Source organism: Notothenia coriiceps, unplaced genomic scaffold (genome assembly GCF_000735185.1).
Source record: "Notothenia coriiceps isolate Sejong01 unplaced genomic scaffold, NC01 NC01_scaffold00031853, whole genome shotgun sequence".
Lineage (NCBI taxonomy): Eukaryota > Metazoa > Chordata > Actinopteri > Perciformes > Nototheniidae > Notothenia > Notothenia coriiceps.
In genome coordinates, this window is record NW_011364554.1 from 898,209 (window position 1) to 916,446 (window position 18,238).

The 18,238-nt window shown below is 40.1% G+C and overlaps 4 protein-coding genes across 6 annotated transcripts in view; 3 read left to right on the forward strand and 1 right to left on the reverse strand.

The window, feature by feature from the left end:
* flcn (folliculin) overlaps nucleotides 1-1,157 on the forward strand; it is a 6,849-nt gene extending 5,692 nt beyond the window's left edge. For both annotated transcript variants that reach the window (XM_010788501.1, XM_010788502.1), the window contains exons 11-12: nucleotides 366-468; nucleotides 546-1,157. In XM_010788501.1, coding sequence (XP_010786803.1) covers nucleotides 366-468; nucleotides 546-753 — 311 coding nt within the window. In that variant the 3' untranslated portion in view covers nucleotides 754-1,157. The remainder of the gene's footprint in view (nucleotides 1-365; nucleotides 469-545) is intronic.
* A 1,561-nt stretch (nucleotides 1,158-2,718) lies between these two features.
* On the forward strand, nucleotides 2,719-6,663 carry LOC104960445 (uncharacterized). Of its 2 annotated transcripts, XM_010788503.1 has the most exons (5): nucleotides 2,719-3,260; nucleotides 3,592-3,698; nucleotides 4,143-4,214; nucleotides 4,518-4,664; nucleotides 4,875-6,663. In XM_010788503.1, exons 1-5 carry the CDS (start codon nucleotides 3,248-3,250, stop codon nucleotides 5,226-5,228), a joined length of 693 nt encoding a protein of 230 aa, XP_010786805.1. In that variant the 5' UTR covers nucleotides 2,719-3,247; the 3' UTR covers nucleotides 5,229-6,663. The 2 variants fall into 2 exon arrangements, with proteins under 2 accessions (XP_010786805.1, XP_010786806.1); XM_010788504.1 differs by lacking the exon at nucleotides 2,719-3,260 and having other exon boundaries at nucleotides 3,579-3,698.
* Nucleotides 6,664-7,376: 713 nt separating this feature from the next.
* On the forward strand, nucleotides 7,377-13,925 carry grwd1 (glutamate-rich WD repeat containing 1). The gene is made up of 7 exons (XM_010788507.1): nucleotides 7,377-7,624; nucleotides 7,728-7,845; nucleotides 8,811-8,973; nucleotides 9,079-9,289; nucleotides 9,934-10,079; nucleotides 11,130-11,321; nucleotides 12,999-13,925. Exons 1-7 carry the CDS (start codon nucleotides 7,402-7,404, stop codon nucleotides 13,305-13,307), a joined length of 1,362 nt encoding a protein of 453 aa, XP_010786809.1. The 5' UTR covers nucleotides 7,377-7,401; the 3' UTR covers nucleotides 13,308-13,925.
* cdc42ep5 (CDC42 effector protein (Rho GTPase binding) 5) lies at nucleotides 13,808-16,557 on the reverse strand. Its single transcript, XM_010788506.1, has 2 exons — nucleotides 16,390-16,557; nucleotides 13,808-15,677 (listed from the first exon to the last, which is right to left on the reverse strand). The coding sequence occupies exon 2, from the start codon at nucleotides 15,673-15,675 to the stop codon at nucleotides 14,776-14,778; it is 900 nt and encodes a 299-aa protein (XP_010786808.1). The 5' UTR covers nucleotides 15,676-15,677; nucleotides 16,390-16,557; the 3' UTR covers nucleotides 13,808-14,775.
* Nucleotides 16,558-18,238: the final 1,681 nt, after the last annotated feature.

Consider the following 18,238-nt stretch of genomic DNA (forward strand, 5'->3'; position numbering starts at 1 on the left):
AGCACCCCCAGCGCGTCACAGTTTTGCTGCTGAGAGAGTGTGTGTGTGTGTGTGTGTGTGTGAGAGGAGCTCCACGGATTGGTCCATTTGGATCAATGGGCCAAATACGTCACTGTACCCAGGAAGAAAAAGAGAAATCTCCAACGAGGCGTTCTGGGGCAGCATAGACAGGTCTTTTCTGTGTTAGAGTTTTACTCTCTACAGGATGTACTTTGAGGGTTTGTGACTCTGCAGACCGTTTACATGCATAAAAAGCTACATAACACACAAGGGGACAGGTAATAACCAGAAAAGCATGACATGGGACCTTTAAGACTAACAACCATATGATGACATTTCAAACCATTTCGTCCTGTTTTTTCCAGGTCCCACGTTACTGAACAAGCTTGAGGTGGCTCTATCTAATGAGAACTTGTCTGTGGACGTCGTGTCTCACTGCCTGCTGTGTCTGAAGGAAGAGTGGATGAAGTGAGTAGCATCCATTTACTTTAACAGACCACCACCAGGGTTTAAGTGCGATTCTCATAGCCGATTCTGTCTTTCAGTAAAGTCAAAGTGCTGTTCAAGTTCTCCAAAGTGGACGGGCGAGGGAGGGAGGACACGCAGAAGGTTCTGGCCCTGCTTGGCGCCACAGGGACGGGCGAGGAGGACAACGTCAGGCTGCTCAAGTTCTGGATGACTGGACTCAGCAAAACCTACAAGAGTCATTTAATGACAGCCGTCCGAGGAGGGGAGAGGAGCCCCAGCCAGTGACAAAGAGAGGGAGGGGGAGGAGGAGGGAGAAGGGGTGAAATAAAGGGAGCTGAAAAGAGGGGGAAATACTAATGAAGGGAAAGCGAAAGCTGCTATCCATTCATCGTCAGTTTTGTGAACTGTTTGGGATTTCAGTAGATGAAAGACTAATGTGAATGGGTCACCAACGTGTTTTTCTCATTCATTCTTGCTTTTCAAAGTAATGGGTATTCTACTGTTCCTAAACCTGATTGTTATCCTACACAGATTAACACGTTTGGTCAGTTTAAATAATGGTGAGTTTCTCAAAGGGAATTATTGTAGATGACCTATTTATACTAATATGTGAAGTTTAACTTATTACAAACAGACTTTGCACTTTGTTTACTCTTTTTCTGATAAAATAAAATGAATATGAACAGTCACTCTCACATCCTTTTTTTTTATTGGCTCCATCTTGTGGTGAAGAGGAAGAATAAATAGGGAGTGGATTGGGGGGGGGGGGCAGCATTTTTCTCGGCAAGCTCCCACTCACTTGATCGAATGGCTGTCAGCCAACATACCCGAAGTGGTGTAAGACAACACTGTTAAGGTTTTTGGTGTCCTGAAATGTACAATGTAGTTACATAACACGGCCTCGCTCCAGCACGGACGACCACATCAGCAGGATTTTGGCTTCCTAATGAGCCATTTGCACACTGAGCCACTAAAAAGCTTTTCATCCCAAAGTTATTTGAGCCTGTTGCTTTGCTGAAGCTTGCAGACTTCACTCAATAAAAATCAACCACATACGGCTTTGTTTAAATTGGAGGGGGATGTTTGTTTTTTAATGCATACCTTTCTAGCAATTGTGTCAAAACAAATACGGTCATTCAAGTTTTAGTCAAAATTACAAAGAAAGGTGTCTCAATATCAGGATTGAGTAGCTTTCTTTGTAAAAATGAATGTACTTCTGAACAATGCTAGTGTACCACTGTGTCCTAATAGAGTTTAACTTGTATTGTTTATGCTGTTCTCTGACTCAACGCAAATCTGGATTTAATTCTGCCGGTTTCACTAAAATAAGCAAAAACATAGTTTGGAATGGCCGCACAAATTAGTTACATGTTTACTTCCCTCAGTATGCAAGCAATGTATGAAACAGGAAGGCGGCACAGCGACTGGATATTTATACCGTACATAAAACACATAGTATATGTGAAGAGGTTTTGAGTTGATGATACCTCTGGGAGTGTTAATGCTTAGCTTGTGGTGAAGCTGCTGTTCTCTAGTTTCCATTTCCTCTCAATAGTGATAGGACTTGGGGAAACTTGGTTTTGGCTTGTGTTCAAAAAAGGACACACAGAAGAACAATTCCTCTTTGACATGAAGAAACATTGCTAACTTCTTTCCTTTCTTTACTAATTAACTCCTCTGCTAGAAAATGAACAGAATACCAAAATAACATGATGCTTCACACAACCTGAGGGGACAGAAGATCAACACTTTATGGACAGGATGATGACAGCTGTGCACAATATTAGATTATCAGACAATATTAGATTATCAGACGTCACAAACACACAAGACATCTCTGTGGAACCCATTTTAACAGAAATGACTTTCTGTCACAAATAGAATGACTTGCATTTTCTGGTGATGCAGTGTTGCAATCCTTTTTTTTCTTCCCAAGAACTTGATTCCTGATTTATAGAAAAAACAGATCATGTGATGATTAAACAGAATGATATTGCGCACTGACTCTGGAGGGATAAAGACCAGGGGATCCAAAGGCTCAGAGGTGTGGGGGAGAGTCCAAATGAAAAACATACGCTCCAATTGCATGACTAAGCCTCCTTGGGCCCTGTCTGAAGGGGGAGGATGGGGGTAAGAGGGTGGGTGTCAGGGAATGTGGGGAGCAGGGGGGAGGGGCCGGGTCAGTCAATAGTGAGGTAAAACGTGTGGCGGTGGGAGGGGCCGAGACTTAAAGGGAGCAGACAAGCAATCCAGCAGAGCACTTTCACTTTGAGCGAGTGAGGACACAGAGTGGCCAGAGGGAGAGATAGACAAGAGCAGGCCAGTGTCTCTCCCGCTTTATCCATTAACCAGTTTCGAGGGAGAGGGGAGTGGTTCAAATTGGGCTGTTCAAGAAGATTCTAGGTCAGTAGTGAGAGGGTGAAAGGGAAAGAGATATAGTAAAAAACAAACAAAAGATTATATAGGAAAAGGCTGCAGCCACTCAGGCTTAAGTGGGAAAATCCAAAGTGAGAGAGCGGGATGGCGTGAGAAGATAAATGAGGTATTTATTGGAAAGTACCAAAAGGACTCCAAAGGAAGGAATGTATAAGGGATGTCAACAAGACTACATATCAGACGGTGAAGGAGAACACACAGCAGCGCACTCTGTGTCAAAGACCTGAAGAAACCACAGAGGACGAAACTTTGCCTTTCACAGACTGACACCGAAACACGTCTGCAGAGAGATTGCCCTCAACAAGAGAAATGGAGAAGTGTCCATTCTTAGAAAGATAAAAGGATGTCACTGCCAGGTGAGAGACAAGAATTAACTGCGTTTTGGTGCTTTTTGAAAACTTTTCCTATATTATGTAGGTAAAAAAAAGTTGAATGCTATAACTGGTTGTTTTATAGTCATGCTTAATCAGTCAAAAACGGATTTGCTGTGTCACGTTGTGTTGTTATAGCATTTCCGGGATATTCATTTAATTTAAAAAACATGCCAAGTATCATTTTTGTTGAATTGAGGCAGGATATGAGGTATTGCTTTTTACTGGGCATGCAGTGTTGAACAAGTTACAAACCACAGAAAGTTTCCATCAATTATCTGAATGTCTCTTTTCTTCTTACTCATGCCTCTCACAGTTTTGCTGTTGCTATCACTCTTGACTGTCCGATGTGGTGGATGTGACTTTGACAGGGAAGGTGTGAAAAATATTAAAAGGACAATCGACTCTAATCCAACTGGATTTGTAAGTTAAGAACTTTTTAATTTGTTCATGATTTGATGTAGTCAAACATCTTCTTTGTAGGAATGATATCTTTGCTTACCAGATGTTTATACTATCCTTTAAGGAAAAAACCTTTATATTGACTTTCTTCAGTCAGGTGGTAAAAAGAGGTGGTCAAAGGTGAAGATTTCTCTGAAATGAATAAGAATAATAGACTCTGCCTTGTTATCTGATAACCTTTAGCTATCGGACAGCAAACAGTTTTTATGACTGATATGCGTTGCTTTACAAAGTGAAAGAAATCAAACAGAATGTAGTTTCCCCTTAGGGGTTAGTTAAGTTGTTTTCTAAATTAATAAAACGTTACTACAGTTCAGTAATCACTTAAGTTAAAATGTGTAAATTATTCAATCATTTGTGGGTGTTTTTCTTATGTTTTCTATATGCTTTTGTTCTATCTTCCAGCGGACAGTATTTCCTAAGGATTACTATGTAGTGCACCGCTACACAAAAAGAATGCTCTGCGACAGGGATCCGGTGAGTTTCTTATCACATCCAAAAGGGGAAGTGGTGTCTCATGTGCAAATAATGTCGTACATCTTACAGTCTTTCAGCCGTTCGGGCTCTTTGACAGGATAATAATTAGCTTTAACCTCCTCTTCAGTTACAATAACAGGCCTTGTAAATGCTCAGTTTAGCAAGAAAAGTGTTGTGCCATGTATCCTTGAGCCTCACTTATAATTAAGCAACTGATGTGGTTCTTGTGGTGATTTGTCACATGTTTTTTGCACACTAAACCTGACGTTAGGGTTGTTGTGTTGCTCTTTCTTTCCCTGGCAGTGTTGTGTGTTCCCTGCTGCAGTCGTCCTGCTTGAATCATGGCATGTGCTTCTCGGAAACCTCTGGGATGAGCACCTTAATCACTCCTTAATCCTGGATCTAAAGCTGACCCTGGGTAAAATTATAAGAAGCAACAAAAATACAGAGGTAGGGTTTACTTTCAAACATATACCATAATAATGTCTTATTATACAGCTTACTTGCTTGCTTACTTAAAAAAGTCATTGTGATTGCTTACATTTATATTTAACATAAATGTATGTAAAAGTAAAGTAATAAGAATTAAGCTCCTGAGGTCATATGATTTTCTCTTCTTTCATTCAAAATATTTACTTGTGCCTTGTTTCCTCGTCTCAGAGGTTCCAGGAGGAGACGGACCTGGCCCAGTTCTCCCCACTATCTTCCTCTCCTGAAGAACTTCTGAAGCTAACGTCAGAACTCCTCACTCGATGGCTCGATGTCGCCTGCCTACCGCAAATTAAAACCTGCACCTTGCCCACCTTGCCCCCCCCTCTAGAGAGGAAGGACTACGGCCCGTCGAGGGCCAGACTCTTGACTACTCGAGCTCTCAGCAGTGAGGAGGAGGGGAAGTCTGGGAAGATGATAGACAATACGCAGCCTCCGTCCAGCGGTGCTCCTCCGACCCTGTCCTATGCTGCCTCTCTCTGGAGCACCTTGCTATTCAGACTGTACTGGTGGTTGTTGCCATAGTTACTCCAAGGATCTTCTTTTTTTTGATGATGCACACAAAATGCAAGACATTTCCTGGCACTGAATGTTCGTTTTTCTTATACTTGCGTCTTTGTGTTTTAATGCAGCAAGCTTTGTTAATATGATGTGACATGCACCAGTTGTATTTAATGTCCAAAGTTAGTCACGTAGCCGAGCAACACTTTTCTTTAACAACTGATATCACAGATATAACCATATAGCCATCCTCTCTCTCTCGAGCAAAGCCACAAGCTCCAGCTAGCTATGCTCTACATGCTAACCAGATAAATGCTGAGCAAGCCAATGCACGCAAGCCATCGTCTATTGATGTGGAATTCATCACTGTTTACAATGAATGTTATGTAAATGTAGGATATTACAGTTTATGGGCGTTTTACTTTTGTACATAATTGTAAATTAAAGACATTTAGATATATATATACATTGTTAGTTTTTGATATATTATCCCATGTTTAAGCTATATTTATTGTGGTCTGTGCTGTTTTTCATCATTAACTAAAAATAACCAAGTATATATAATCAAGTAATGCACAACGTTTAGGTACTTGTACATACTTTACTGGATTATTTTGAATTGATGTTACTTTTTACTTCTATTCTTCAACATTTTAAAGGGAAATATTTGACTTTTTTAACCACTCCATTTATCGGATAGCTATAGTTAAGTCTTTCAAATGAGCTCAAACAGCAAAGAGCTGACACTTTCAATGCATCAACAATACAGAGAGCATTTTTCTGCATATATTCTTTTCGTTTTTAATTTATTTTACAAGTAAAGCTTACATAAATACTTTTGAATGTATGTTTGAATTAGTCATTTCCCTTTGTGGCATTGCTATGTTTGTCTAAGTAAAAGATCTGTTTGTCAGTAAAACACTTAGACATTCATATTTCTATCCGTTCGGCTTAAACAGATTCTATTTTGTTTATGATGTTGCATACCAGATGCATGACATAGTCTATTCATGTGAGCTAAACCTTAACTGACGGCTCTTATAAAAAATGATTCCCAGAAGGCAATAGCTTTACAACTTTTTTAATTCTCAGGAAAAAAATGACAGACGAGTTGCAGATGAGAGAGGAATGCACTCTGTATCCAACAGGACTCAAGAGATGTTCTGAAGGACTCCTGTCAGGATTTACATGAGAAATAATAAGTCCACCATTTGGTTCTCGCACTTGCCCCTGCTTGTACACACCCACGCATGTATTGTTCACCACTGTTGTCACAAGATCCTTCTTGTAGTTTCCTAATCCTCAAAATACAGAGGTATGTGGGAACAGGCTCTTGGCCTGCACCCCAAGTTTTCGACAAACTTTTTTTTCTCTAAATTGATGTCAAATTTGGAAAGAATGAGGATAATGTACAACAGCATGAATGCAAATAAATCAGTATCAGTAAATAAATCAGTAAATCAAGCCAAAGGTTATGTTCCGTTCTTTTGGACTGTTAAACTTAATGACAAATACTCATGCAACTAACAACAAAAACAAGAACAAGTCCAGCCAACTTTAAGAATAAATAATTGGACAAATTCTATTTAAATGTATAGCTACTTAACGTTTTAATAACTAGGCTGTGCAGCTGCTGCCGTATTAATTGTTTCCTATCAGTAATACAGGGGCTGTTGACCCCATGGATGTATAATGGTTGACCCCAGTGTCAGTACCATAGGCGGAATAAAATAGGTCAGTACCAGGCTGCTGCATGTGGTGGGCTACACATGTTGCATTTACTTGAAATCAATGTAGTAGTCTGACTCATTCAGAGGATTTGAGAGCTCCTGTCCTGGGTCAGTAGACAGTAAACATTACCACAAAATGTGAAAATGATTCATCCAGTTTCTTTAACAAATGTTACTCTGCACTCAGGGAGTGTGAAAGGCGACCCAGTGGCCACCGCCTCAAACCCCATGATATCAAGCATAAAGAACATCGTAGTTTGGACAATATCACAGACACATATTTGCAAGTCTGTTTTTTCCTGGCAGCATGGAGACAAGCGCGAAAGGGGCCAGCTGAATTCCCGTAAATGGGAGGGAGAGGAGAGAGAGAGGGAGAGGAGGGAGAGGGCGGGGGAGTGAGGCAGCATGGGAGGGGTGACAGGCTGTTTAAACCACGTGGCTGCTGCACATACCGGAAGTAAGCAAAGATGTCTGCGCCCGATGAAGACACGTTTGCCGAGGAAGGAGGCGAAATGGAGGAGACGGGCGAAGCTAGCAGCGATGATGATGAAGGAGTTGAGATGGAGGAGGAAGGAGATGGCGGAGAAGAGGAGAAGAAAGTGTACGTGCCCGGGATAGAGCCGCTAAAGCCGGGAGAGGAGCTGGAGATGGACCGGTCCGCGTACCGCATGTACCACGAGTGTCAAACTGGCAAGTTGTACACATGTAGCAGCTAGTTAGCCTTGATGCAAATATCTTCTATAAGTCATGTCCGCAAGCAGGAGCTTCAGTATTCATTGTTGTGTGTCTCCAGGTGCTCCGTGTCTGAGCTTTGACTTCCTGAGAGATGGGGATGGAGAAGGCAGGGAGCAGTTCCCCCTGTCCATGCTGCTCTGTGCGGGTACACAGGCGGACTCAGCGCTGAGCAACAGGTACTGAATACATGTTGCCAGATCTGAAGAAAACAAGCAACCAGGTCTATGAAACAAGCCCAGAAGAAGTCACGTGGCTCTGCCATAAAAAAGAGTGGAATAAGCCTACATGTATAATAACTATTTAAAAGTTGAACTAATAACAACTGGCCAGCGAATGATGATAAGGAATGAATGAATGAATGAAAATAGAGAAGGAAACTGCCCATGTGGCAAAACAAAGACATCTTATTGGCCCCTAAACAGATTAAGTTTTAGCAAATTACATTAATAAAACATCACGAATACTGTGTCATAGATTGGCCATGTCACACCAAAACACACCAATCACTCAAACTAGCCAAAAAAACACGTCCTTTATGCAATTTCAATAAATGTCTGACAATCCCAATGAAGAACCTATTACTAACAATATGTATAGCCACTTAACAGAAAAACAAGCCGTCTTATATTAAGAAACCTCTGCCACTTTGGGTACAAACTTGATAAATATGGTGTGTTTCAAGGTTATTCCTATTATTAACAGAAAACATTTGAAATAATGCCGAAGCATCATGGCTTTTGAGATTTTGATTAGTGTTGCTTCAGCAAAAAGGTAACACTAGTCAATCAATAATAATTCAGATCAAGTCTTTTCAAATAATTGTGACTGGCAGGACATTTCATTATATAGAAGCTTCAGTTGTTGTAGAGGTATCAACAGCACATTCTCACTAGTTCTTTTTGTGCACAGTTTTGGTTCTGTTTTGGCATACATGGCATAAAGGGTTGGGGATTTCCCCTTTTTTAAAAGGCCAGCTAAAATGAAGGGAAAACATCTTAAATTGTTTGGATTATAACGTTTCTAACAACCTCAGCTCTGTTGATACAGTCACCAGACTTTACACAACTCTTGAAATAATATGAGGAAGGAGGGTTATTTTTTATCTGAATCCTCCTAAATGCATATTTGTACTTTCTTCCAGACTTATTGTCATACGCATGCAAAACCTTTATGGAACAGAGAAAGACAAAGAGGGGGAAGAGAGCAGCGATGAAGAAAGTGATGACGATGATGAGGATGAAGACAAGAAGCCACAGATGGAGCTGGCCTTGATGCCTCACTATGGAGGCATTAACAGAGTCAGAGTATGTTATGCATCACTTTATAGGCAGACTTGTATATGAACTCCTGTATTGGAAACCTGAGTTTTCTAATGTTCATGATAACCAATTTTGTTTCTATAATTCCAGGTGACAAAACGTGGAGAGCAGTCGTTGGCCGCTGTCTGGTCTGATAAGGGACAGGTAGAAATAATTGACCTCCAATCTCAGCTGGAAGCCGTGCACAGTCCTGCTGCTATGGCTGCTTTTATCAAACAGCAGAAGGAAGCCACACCACTCTTCAGCTTTGCAGGACACATGGGGGAAGGCTTTGCTATTGATTGGTCGCCTACAGTGCCTGGTAAGTGTCTCCTTTTACATGCAAGACAGTTTGCAGATGCATTCATTCTGGGCTTGTTTACACATTAGTACCTGTGTCCTATACATGTAAATGTTTACCTGACTGCACCATAGAGTAAAATGTTATCTTGCGCTCCTAACTGTCTCCCTCTGTAACACTAACGCCAGAGATTTCTGTGTAAATTCCTAATTTGCACCTTTTTTTATCTGGAGACAGGCAAGTTGTCCAATCCACAACATCAATGTTTGATGCTACTTTATAGCTTTTGAATGACAAGTTCTTTATGTCCAAACATATTTAAACACTTGGTTCATCCAGATTCAAAAAGTGCATTTAATTTGCACATGGCTCAATTTCCAGCAAATGAAATATGAACCTGGTTTATTTTTCTAAATGTAAAAGAAAAATAAACAGGACTGAAAACACAACCTCCTTGGCAGAGGTAAAAAAGGAAATGAATATATAGTATAGTGTCCTTTTTTTAAAGCATGTAAGGGATACACTTGTTATCGAGGGTAACGTGTTCAAACACAAAGAAGAGTGCAATAAGTTGTGTGGGGCCTGCCACTTTACACAGCTCAGTGAATGTGTCTGTTTTCAGCCTAAAATTAAAAAAGGTGTTGTGTTTGTTCTTGTATTAACAGGTCGTCTTGTCAGTGGAGACTGCAAAAAGAACATCCATGTGTGGGAGCCACGAGAGGGAGGGACTTCATGGCAGGTTGACCAACGAGCTTTCAGCTCCCACAGCAAGTCTGTGGAGGATCTGCAGTGGTCGCCCACTGAAGCTACAGTAAGTTTATTTAGAAAACAGGGACTATCAGTCACAGAGGTACTGTAGAAGAGCTTTAGCTGGCAGCATGCAGGCTCGGTATCAAAGGGCCGATCCACAGTGAACAAGTCTTGATAAATCACAACACCTGTTTTCAGACAGTCACTTAATTTGTGCAATTTTATCAAAGTCCCATTTATCCAGATGCTTTCAAAGATGTGGCTCAAGACATTAGCAGACGAAACGTGTGCTAAGGACCTTCAAAAATGCTCAAAATGCCAAACCAGAGTTTCAGTATGCTCAACATATGCTCACATTTGCAAAGGGTTTTAAAGGGTAAGGTTTTAGTTTTGATGCATGTGTTAAATGCTTTCGCTTCAATTAAGCAGGAACCTTTTTTTTTTTTTCTTTGTAAACATGTAAAAACATTTAAAGATTTCTTCCTCAAAGTGACCTAGGATTAGTAATTGATATGGTCATGTCTTGGGTAAAATATTCCTTTATGCACTGTCCACCCCCACCAGGGCCGATGGGATTTATGTTTTGTTCTGGTTTTCCTCCCAAACAAAAATACGTACATGCGATTTGTTCGACATGCATGATGTGTATTGACACGCATGTTAGGTATCCTCATTGGCCCCTGACCTTAGAGCTGAACTAGCTTCATTGAACTTAAATATTTAGGATTATTTAAACCCAGAGGATGAATGTCAGGCTTACCCTCCCTGCTCACCAGTGCTACAGGTGTTTGGATGGAAGAATGGGGTGTGGTGAGATGACTGAATGAATGAACTATGATGGAGGTGAAAGCAATTTAACTAGTCACCAAACTAGTTTATGATCTGTGGATGTGAATTCTACTGCCTCACATGGGTGGTGCTCTTTGGACACAAAAAGCATTAAAAGCATCAAATAATGAGCACGAAAAGCCCAACTCTTACACACTAAAAAGACTGAACAAAAATAAATACATTAGGCTTTATTGTTTGGGAAGTCGCCTTAAGACTTCTGTTGTTAAATGTTATCTGAAGGTTCAAATCTCAGCATGTGTTCTCTCTTTTTTTACCTCAGGTTTTTGCATCGTGTTCGGTTGATAAGTCAGTTCGTGTCTGGGACATCCGTGCCCCTCCCAATTCCATGCTTTCTGCCAATGAAGCTCACTCATCAGATGTCAATGTGATCAGCTGGAACAGGAGCGAACCATTCATCCTGTCAGGAGGGGACGATGGGCTTCTGAAAGTATGGGACCTTCGACAGTTTAAGGTAAAAACCAACAGTTATTTTTGCATATCTAAAAATCATTAACTAAATTATGACTCTTGCAAGGTCATTCATATGATACAACTACGAGTTATAAATGCTTAATGTTTGACCAGTGAGTGTTATCACAACCACATAAACTATCAGTAGTGTTATATGACCACATTGTTGTTGTATTACACCGTTAGAAATGCCTTCACAATTCGGGCGCACCTAACTAATCACATTGTTCAGTCTTGTGCCTGTTACACAACACTGTGTCTTTGGTCTTTACCCCAGTTAAGCTCATACTATTGCAGGAATCCATTTTGAATTTGCCTTTGAAGCGGACTCATACATCTTTTGTGTCTCAATAACATCTTGCTTCCATTTGAACACTTTCAAATTGGTCACTCTGAATGCCATTGTAAATTATGTTGTAATGTCTAAGATCAAATCAAGGCTTTTGTGCACTAACCGATAATGAGAATCGTAAATCTTACCATCTCTTTCTTTGCCTTTTTTTTAATGGACAATTGTAAATGGAAGGAGCATACTGCCAGAAATGTGAGCAGGAGTGCCACCCAGCCCTCTGTCGTCTTGTTTGCTCACTTGATAATTATATTTAAACTGAATTTAAAAAAAACATGTAATTTTACTTATGACTTGTATTTTCCCCAAATTGCTGGTCACCACCCAGCTGCGGGTGAGAAGTGTCCAGCGTTCCACACTTCAGAGTTTTATTCTGACCATTATAATAATCACGGTAATCAACCAGCGCTGCATACTGCCATTCTTTTCAGGGAGCTCACTTATGCAGTCAAATTGGCTGGTAAAGATGGAAACTAATTAAAAACAACATGAAGCAGAAAATGCATATTTATTAATCAAGTCTGTATGTCAAGCAGGGTTTCCGCTAGGAGTTTTTCTTGCCGGTCAAATGTCCGGACAGAATTTATTTTACCGGACAAATTTGAAACTTACCGGTCATGTTTCAAGAATAATAATAAGAATCGTGTAGCAGAGTTTCCGTTAGCAAGTAATTACCGGACTATGACCGAACATGCTGATGTTTAAAACTCAGTTAATGGGGCTCATTATTATATTGCTTCAAGTTTATAATCGAGAAATTCAGATTCATTTTTCAATAAATGATTCCACAAACATAATTATTACATTCAAAGAAACTACTTAAAGTAGATAAAGTACATTATTCAAAAGTTTACATTAACTTTGAATAATAACACGGGAGAAACGGATCCTCTCTTTTCCCCTCTCCCTCCCTCTCTCCTGACAGCCTGTCAGTTTCTCATTCAGCGTGCTAAACAGTGGGCGGGGCTTCAGGTGATTATGCAGCAGCTGATCTGATCTCTCTCTCGCGTCCGGTTATACTTCACTCGCGTTTGTCTATCGATCAGATCCAGCTCTTCTGATCGCCCTTTATAGAGAGCACGGATCACTATTAAGAGTGAATATCGGCCGATAATGACCGGCGGCCGATCGATCGGATCATCCCTAATTATTATCGGACATTTTGACCGGCAGGTTTTGAATTTACCGGTTTTTAATAATTTTTACCAGCTAAAAACCGGTAATTACCGGCTAACGGAAACCCTGATGTCAAGCTATAGATTTTTAAGTGGCTGGATACTCTAACGGATCAATGGTTGTTGTCACATCTTGCTCCTCTTGTACCTGTAGACTGGGCGTCCTGTGGCTAACTTCAAGCAGCACAGCGCTCCCATCACGTCTGTGGAGTGGAGCCCTGTGGACTCGAGTGTGTTCGCCGCCTCGGGAGCCGACGACGTCGTCAGCCAGTGGGATCTGTCTGTGGAGTCATCTGATGTGGGTGCCAGGGTGGAGGGGCTAAAGGACTTGCCCCCCCAGCTGCTTTTCCTGCACCAGGGCCAGTCGGAGATCAAGGAGATCCACTGGCACCCTCAGCTACCTGGAGTGATGATCTCCACGGCGCTGTCAGGATTCAACGTGTTCAGGACAATATCTGTGTAGTGTGTGTGTGTGTGTGTGTGTGTGTGTTTCAGAGAGAAGCATGATTTTTTTTTTTCGAATTTACATGAGTGATACACATCTAATGTGTAATGAACAGTAAACTCTAATATGTCATCAATAAGGAGCCTGTAATAATGTACATAACTCGGATTTTCAGGTAATTTCTTCTGATTGACATTTATTGGCAAACACAGATGCCATATGGTGTTGTAGTCTTTGAACTTTCAGTCTGTATGTTTTACAGATGTTAAAACTATTTGAGGCATTTGATATTGTATGCTTACAAAAACATGTTTAACGCTGTTCTTAGCTGTTTTACTTTAAAAGGTTTTCAAAGAGACTTGTATACTGTGTTTTTTATTAGTACTAGAGGAAACCTAATACTTACTTTTATAAGGAAGTGGCTATACATGAATGAATTCTCAGATTAAAACTGAATACTATAAAGTTGTATGTTCACCTAGGAGTCATTTCTAAACAAAATAAAAATCAAAGGCTGATGAATATTTCAAAAATCCCAATTGTTTTATTGTTTTCACTGTCGTGTTTTAAACCACAATATAACAAACGTGTTCAAACCAGCATTTCAACAGATGAGGATAATGGTCTCTCCCTTTTACAGCAATATGAAACAAAATACATTTAAAAAAAAAAAATACAAGCATTATACAAGCAAAAACCATTTACAAAAATACATCGCTGGTCTTAATTTACAATGACCTATAAATCCCATGATTGTCTTAGCATTATACTAAAGTCCAGCCCCACAGCCCAAAGAAGAACTTTGGTAACTTGACAACATGCTTAATAATTGCACAATTAAAATGTTTTTTAACAGATCTGAACCAGAGAAACACGCTGTCAGATTAGGAATGTGACAAATTCACAGTAAATAAACAGGATACATTTATTTTCTGACAATGTCTCTGGAAGCCATTTGTAAAGCTTGACAAATGCATTAAACATAAAGAAAAGACACAGAGATTGTAATAAACATGCAGTATGAGAAATAATAATTAAGACATTGATATAGCACATGAAAAAATTATGTAAGAATACAGCTCTCTTTAAGGCACTGTAACAAAGCTCAATAAGCACCTGTGTGCTTCGGATGGCGAAAAATAAAGAAAACATGGAAATTACCGCAAGCATAATTAATTTAGTATGTGTCAGCAAAGTTTTCCAGGTCATTGAAATAAATCAAAGTGCTACAAACCTTCCACTGCAATAACCTCAAAAACAACATGAATGTTCTGATCAAATGACGAGTGAATCTGTTACCTTCACAGATAAAACATAAAATGTCTCTTCCAGTTGAGCAACATCGTCAAACTAAATCTTTTTTTTTTAAATCCAGTTTGCATTCTGTTTAAGCCTCCCGTTAAAATGATGCTGAAAAAGAAAATACAGTTTACTTGATTTACATGACAGCAAAGATCTGTTTTTACGGGGAAACTGTACCTATCCCCTATAGACCGATTTCATCATCAAACTCATCTTCAAATGTGTAGCCTCGTCCCTCCTCTTCCTCCTCCTCTGTATCAGTCTCTGAGTGGCCGCTGTCAACCCTCCTCCTGTCCAATGAGGTGACTCCTTCGTACTCTGAGCTATGTGACGAAGCCGGACTAGGTGGCAAATCTACTTTGTGATTGGTGACCTCGGTTTCACCTCCACCTACTACACTCTCACCCCTCGTTGGACTACGAACCACCAGCTGCTCCTCATCCTGGAAGTCAAACCCTTGACCCTCTTCCTCTTCAGATGCCTGGCGAATTATCTCCTCTCGTTTGTCACTGAATCTCACTTTTGGTCGTAACCCCTTGGGCTTGAACCCGTTCCCATCTGCTATCCTGCTGTCTCCCACCTGGTTTCCATCCAACCCCACCAAGTTCTTCCCATTCAGCTCGTTCTGCATGTTTACAGACTTCTCCATAACCCCTTTTCCCTGCTGTGCTTCCACCAGGGATGTGCCACTTTTGGGGTCGAACACATATTCCTCATTGGAGTCAAACCCCAAACCGTCCATTATCCCGAGTACATCCCCCAGCATGGACGGGCCTAGATCCAGATCCATGTCGAAGGAAGACACTGACTCAGAGTGCTTGAGCTCGTAGTCCTGTGGGCTTCCTGGAGCGTCAGTATGGAGCTCACTGTGGTTGACTTCCACCTGAGAATCACCAGCTGGCGTCATCCCTGAACCCTCCGGGTCAGGGCTGGCCGAGCTCGGGCCAAGAGTGGACAGGAAGGAGGTGTCCCCAAAGGCATCACCTCCTCTGCCAATGTGCATGGTGTGGCGAAAGTCCCCCAGTGGGGCTGAGATCATGGTGGGGTCCAGGCGAGGTGCCCGGGTTGATTTGTGCAGCGGCATGACTGTAGACAGATTGAGGTAGAGGTTAATATGGGGGCTAAACAGGGCAAAGATTCTTATTTACAATGAGCAATAACCCATCAATGAGATGTAATACAGACATTTTGCAGGATAAACTGAAATACTGAAGCCCCAGTCCTGCCTCATGATAAGACAGGGCAGCGTCAACACTTAGCCATGTTGTGCAACATTGCGGGACACCAATGAGCTTTTTGGCACTGGAGCGGCTGTGAAGGCCATGCTGAGACTTGTACTTGAAACATACGCTAGCACATACTTTTCTCTCCCCTCAGGGGTGTATGCGGATGAAAACAAGACTGTAACTTTCCAAGTTAATAATAATTACAGAGTGTAAAGCCAATATTACCTCATACATATGACAATTTTTTCAGGCTAGCTCACCTTAATTACAATTTATCAATCAACATCATACATTAAAAAAGAAACTGAAAATGAGAAGACCTTATTTTGAGTTATGTGAGAGTTAGTTTTGGGAGGGAGGGGGCTTGCTTACAGGCCTACCCCTATTACCAGAACTTTCCATTAATAGTTAAAGTAAATTGTGTATTGAATTGGTAAAATACAGCTATTGTAATAATAAGCACTCGAGGGTTACACACTTATTGACAAAGCAGTGACCGCTTGGATCAATGTAAAACTGATCAATAGACTTGAGTGAGCGGCAGCGACTCTTTAAAAGTGTGTAAAACTTACTTTAACGGGAATACTCTGTTCTTTGGTTGGCTCGCTCTTCAGTATCCAACTTTTTCATCTGGCTTTTTGACTTTAGCTTCCTTCTCGGCTTTTCCCTCGCTCTTTTTCTCGCCGTCGTTTGTCGGTGAGAGTTTTCTTTTTTTCCTTCCAAAGGGATGGGCATGGGCTGAGGAAGTGACGCGACGGTTATTGGGGAGAGCTGGATTAAAAATATCTGTCGATTTTAGAAGACGCTGTTAAACTCAAACGAGACCAACAGCCTCTCTCAACACACTGCGAGACAGAGTACATATGCAATGTAACGTTATAGCTGTGAGTCAGGTGTTTATTAATCAAGCAACAACATGTTAACTGGAGGAACATGTGTATCAAAATGTAACTACACTGTAGCCTACTAACCTCAACTAGTCTTTTTCAATTAACACGTGAAATTATGAAAGAGTTTAATATTTCATAAACTTATTTTTTTCTATTTAAAAGTGAATTGGATTCACACACAATGCTAAACTGTTACCCTGAATATATTTAGTTTATGTTGATCAGAGGAAACCATAAAGTTGATCCCAATACTGTCACTAATAACAAATTACCTTTTAAAAGAGTTAAATTATTTGGGATTAACTTTTGAAAAAAACATTTAGAGCCTGTTAGCATAGGCTACTCTACTGTAGTTTTTATCAAAATGTGTACACATTGCAACTCTGATCAATGACACATTTAAAATATAGAATATTGTATTTCAATATATAAACTAAACACAACCCAAATCAGTGTTGTCTCTTCTCCTGTATTTGGTGCTTTACACAGATATGTCCAGGAAACATCCATGGAAATTACAGAAATAAAATGTTGGAAAAAATGCTGGAATCAGACTAAAATATGTGAATGAATGTAAACTCCCCAATATTTAAAATTATAAATGCCTACATTCCTAGAAAAATATCTTAAAATATTAAATGTAAATGTAAAAAATTGATTTTCACGTTCAAGTAGACACATTTAGATTCAACAAATAATTATTGAAGGGTTTGACTACATATACTTATAGACTGAAGTCTTGAAGGAATGAAGTCATTCCTAGCATTCGGTGCCATTTAGGTCCCCACCACATTATATCATATATTTTGTATTTAAAAGGTCTAATACTTATTTTTTAAAAGCTTGGTTTTAAATGTTTATACCCTCTACCATAAAGCAACAATGTTATTTAGCCAGGATATTAAGCATTCTAAATAATTACTCTGATTTTAGCACAAGTAGGCCAAATTGCTGTGTCCCCAATCATGTTTGCTCAACTTCTGTAACAGATATACAAAAAGAAATCAAATAAATACAAACAAATTCTACATTTTTGTGAGTGTTGTATGACCCTTTTGCTAATATTCCTCACCAAATTGAAATTGTTGTTATTAATTCATTTGTATTGAAAATAAAGTGTGTGTCCCCTGTTTGAATGTCCCCCCTGTTACTCTGATTTGAATCCCTCTGGACACGCCCCTTTACTATTCTACTATTTGTATGACTCAAGAAGAAGAAGGATACATTTTGAGTGGGAAATCATCTTCAAGAAGCAGAGTGAATGCGTTCTTCCTTCAACGTTTTTCTAATGTTTTAAAGAACTTAACTATTGTGGTAAAGCATAAAATGTCCACCCTGTTATGCTCATTTTTAGTGGAACTGATCATTTGTTTTACATTTAGAAAATATGGTGAATACATCTGTTTCTGTTGTCACCAAGTGCTAGCTTGATTATCATCACACAGCAATAGCCAAGTTTAGACATAAAATGTCCAACCCTGTTACCGTCCACCCTGTTACTATTTTCACAGTAACAGGGTGCACACACAGT

Coding starts and splice junctions, on each gene's coding strand:
- cdc42ep5 (XM_010788506.1), bottom strand. CDS start 15,675: ATGCCGCTGCACAAATCAACCCGGGCACCTCGCCTGGACCCCACCATG.
- LOC104960445 (XM_010788503.1), top strand. Junction 4,215..4,517: donor TGCTCTGCGACAGGGATCCG/GTGAGTTTCTTA, acceptor TTTCCCTGGCAG/TGTTGTGTGTTCCCTGCTGC. Junction 4,665..4,874: donor GAAGCAACAAAAATACAGAG/GTAGGGTTTACT, acceptor TCCTCGTCTCAG/AGGTTCCAGGAGGAGACGGA.
- grwd1 (XM_010788507.1), top strand. CDS start 7,402: ATGTCTGCGCCCGATGAAGACACGTTTGCCGAGGAAGGAGGCGAAATG. Junction 8,974..9,078: donor GAGGCATTAACAGAGTCAGA/GTATGTTATGCA, acceptor CTATAATTCCAG/GTGACAAAACGTGGAGAGCA. Junction 9,290..9,933: donor TTGGTCGCCTACAGTGCCTG/GTAAGTGTCTCC, acceptor TTGTATTAACAG/GTCGTCTTGTCAGTGGAGAC.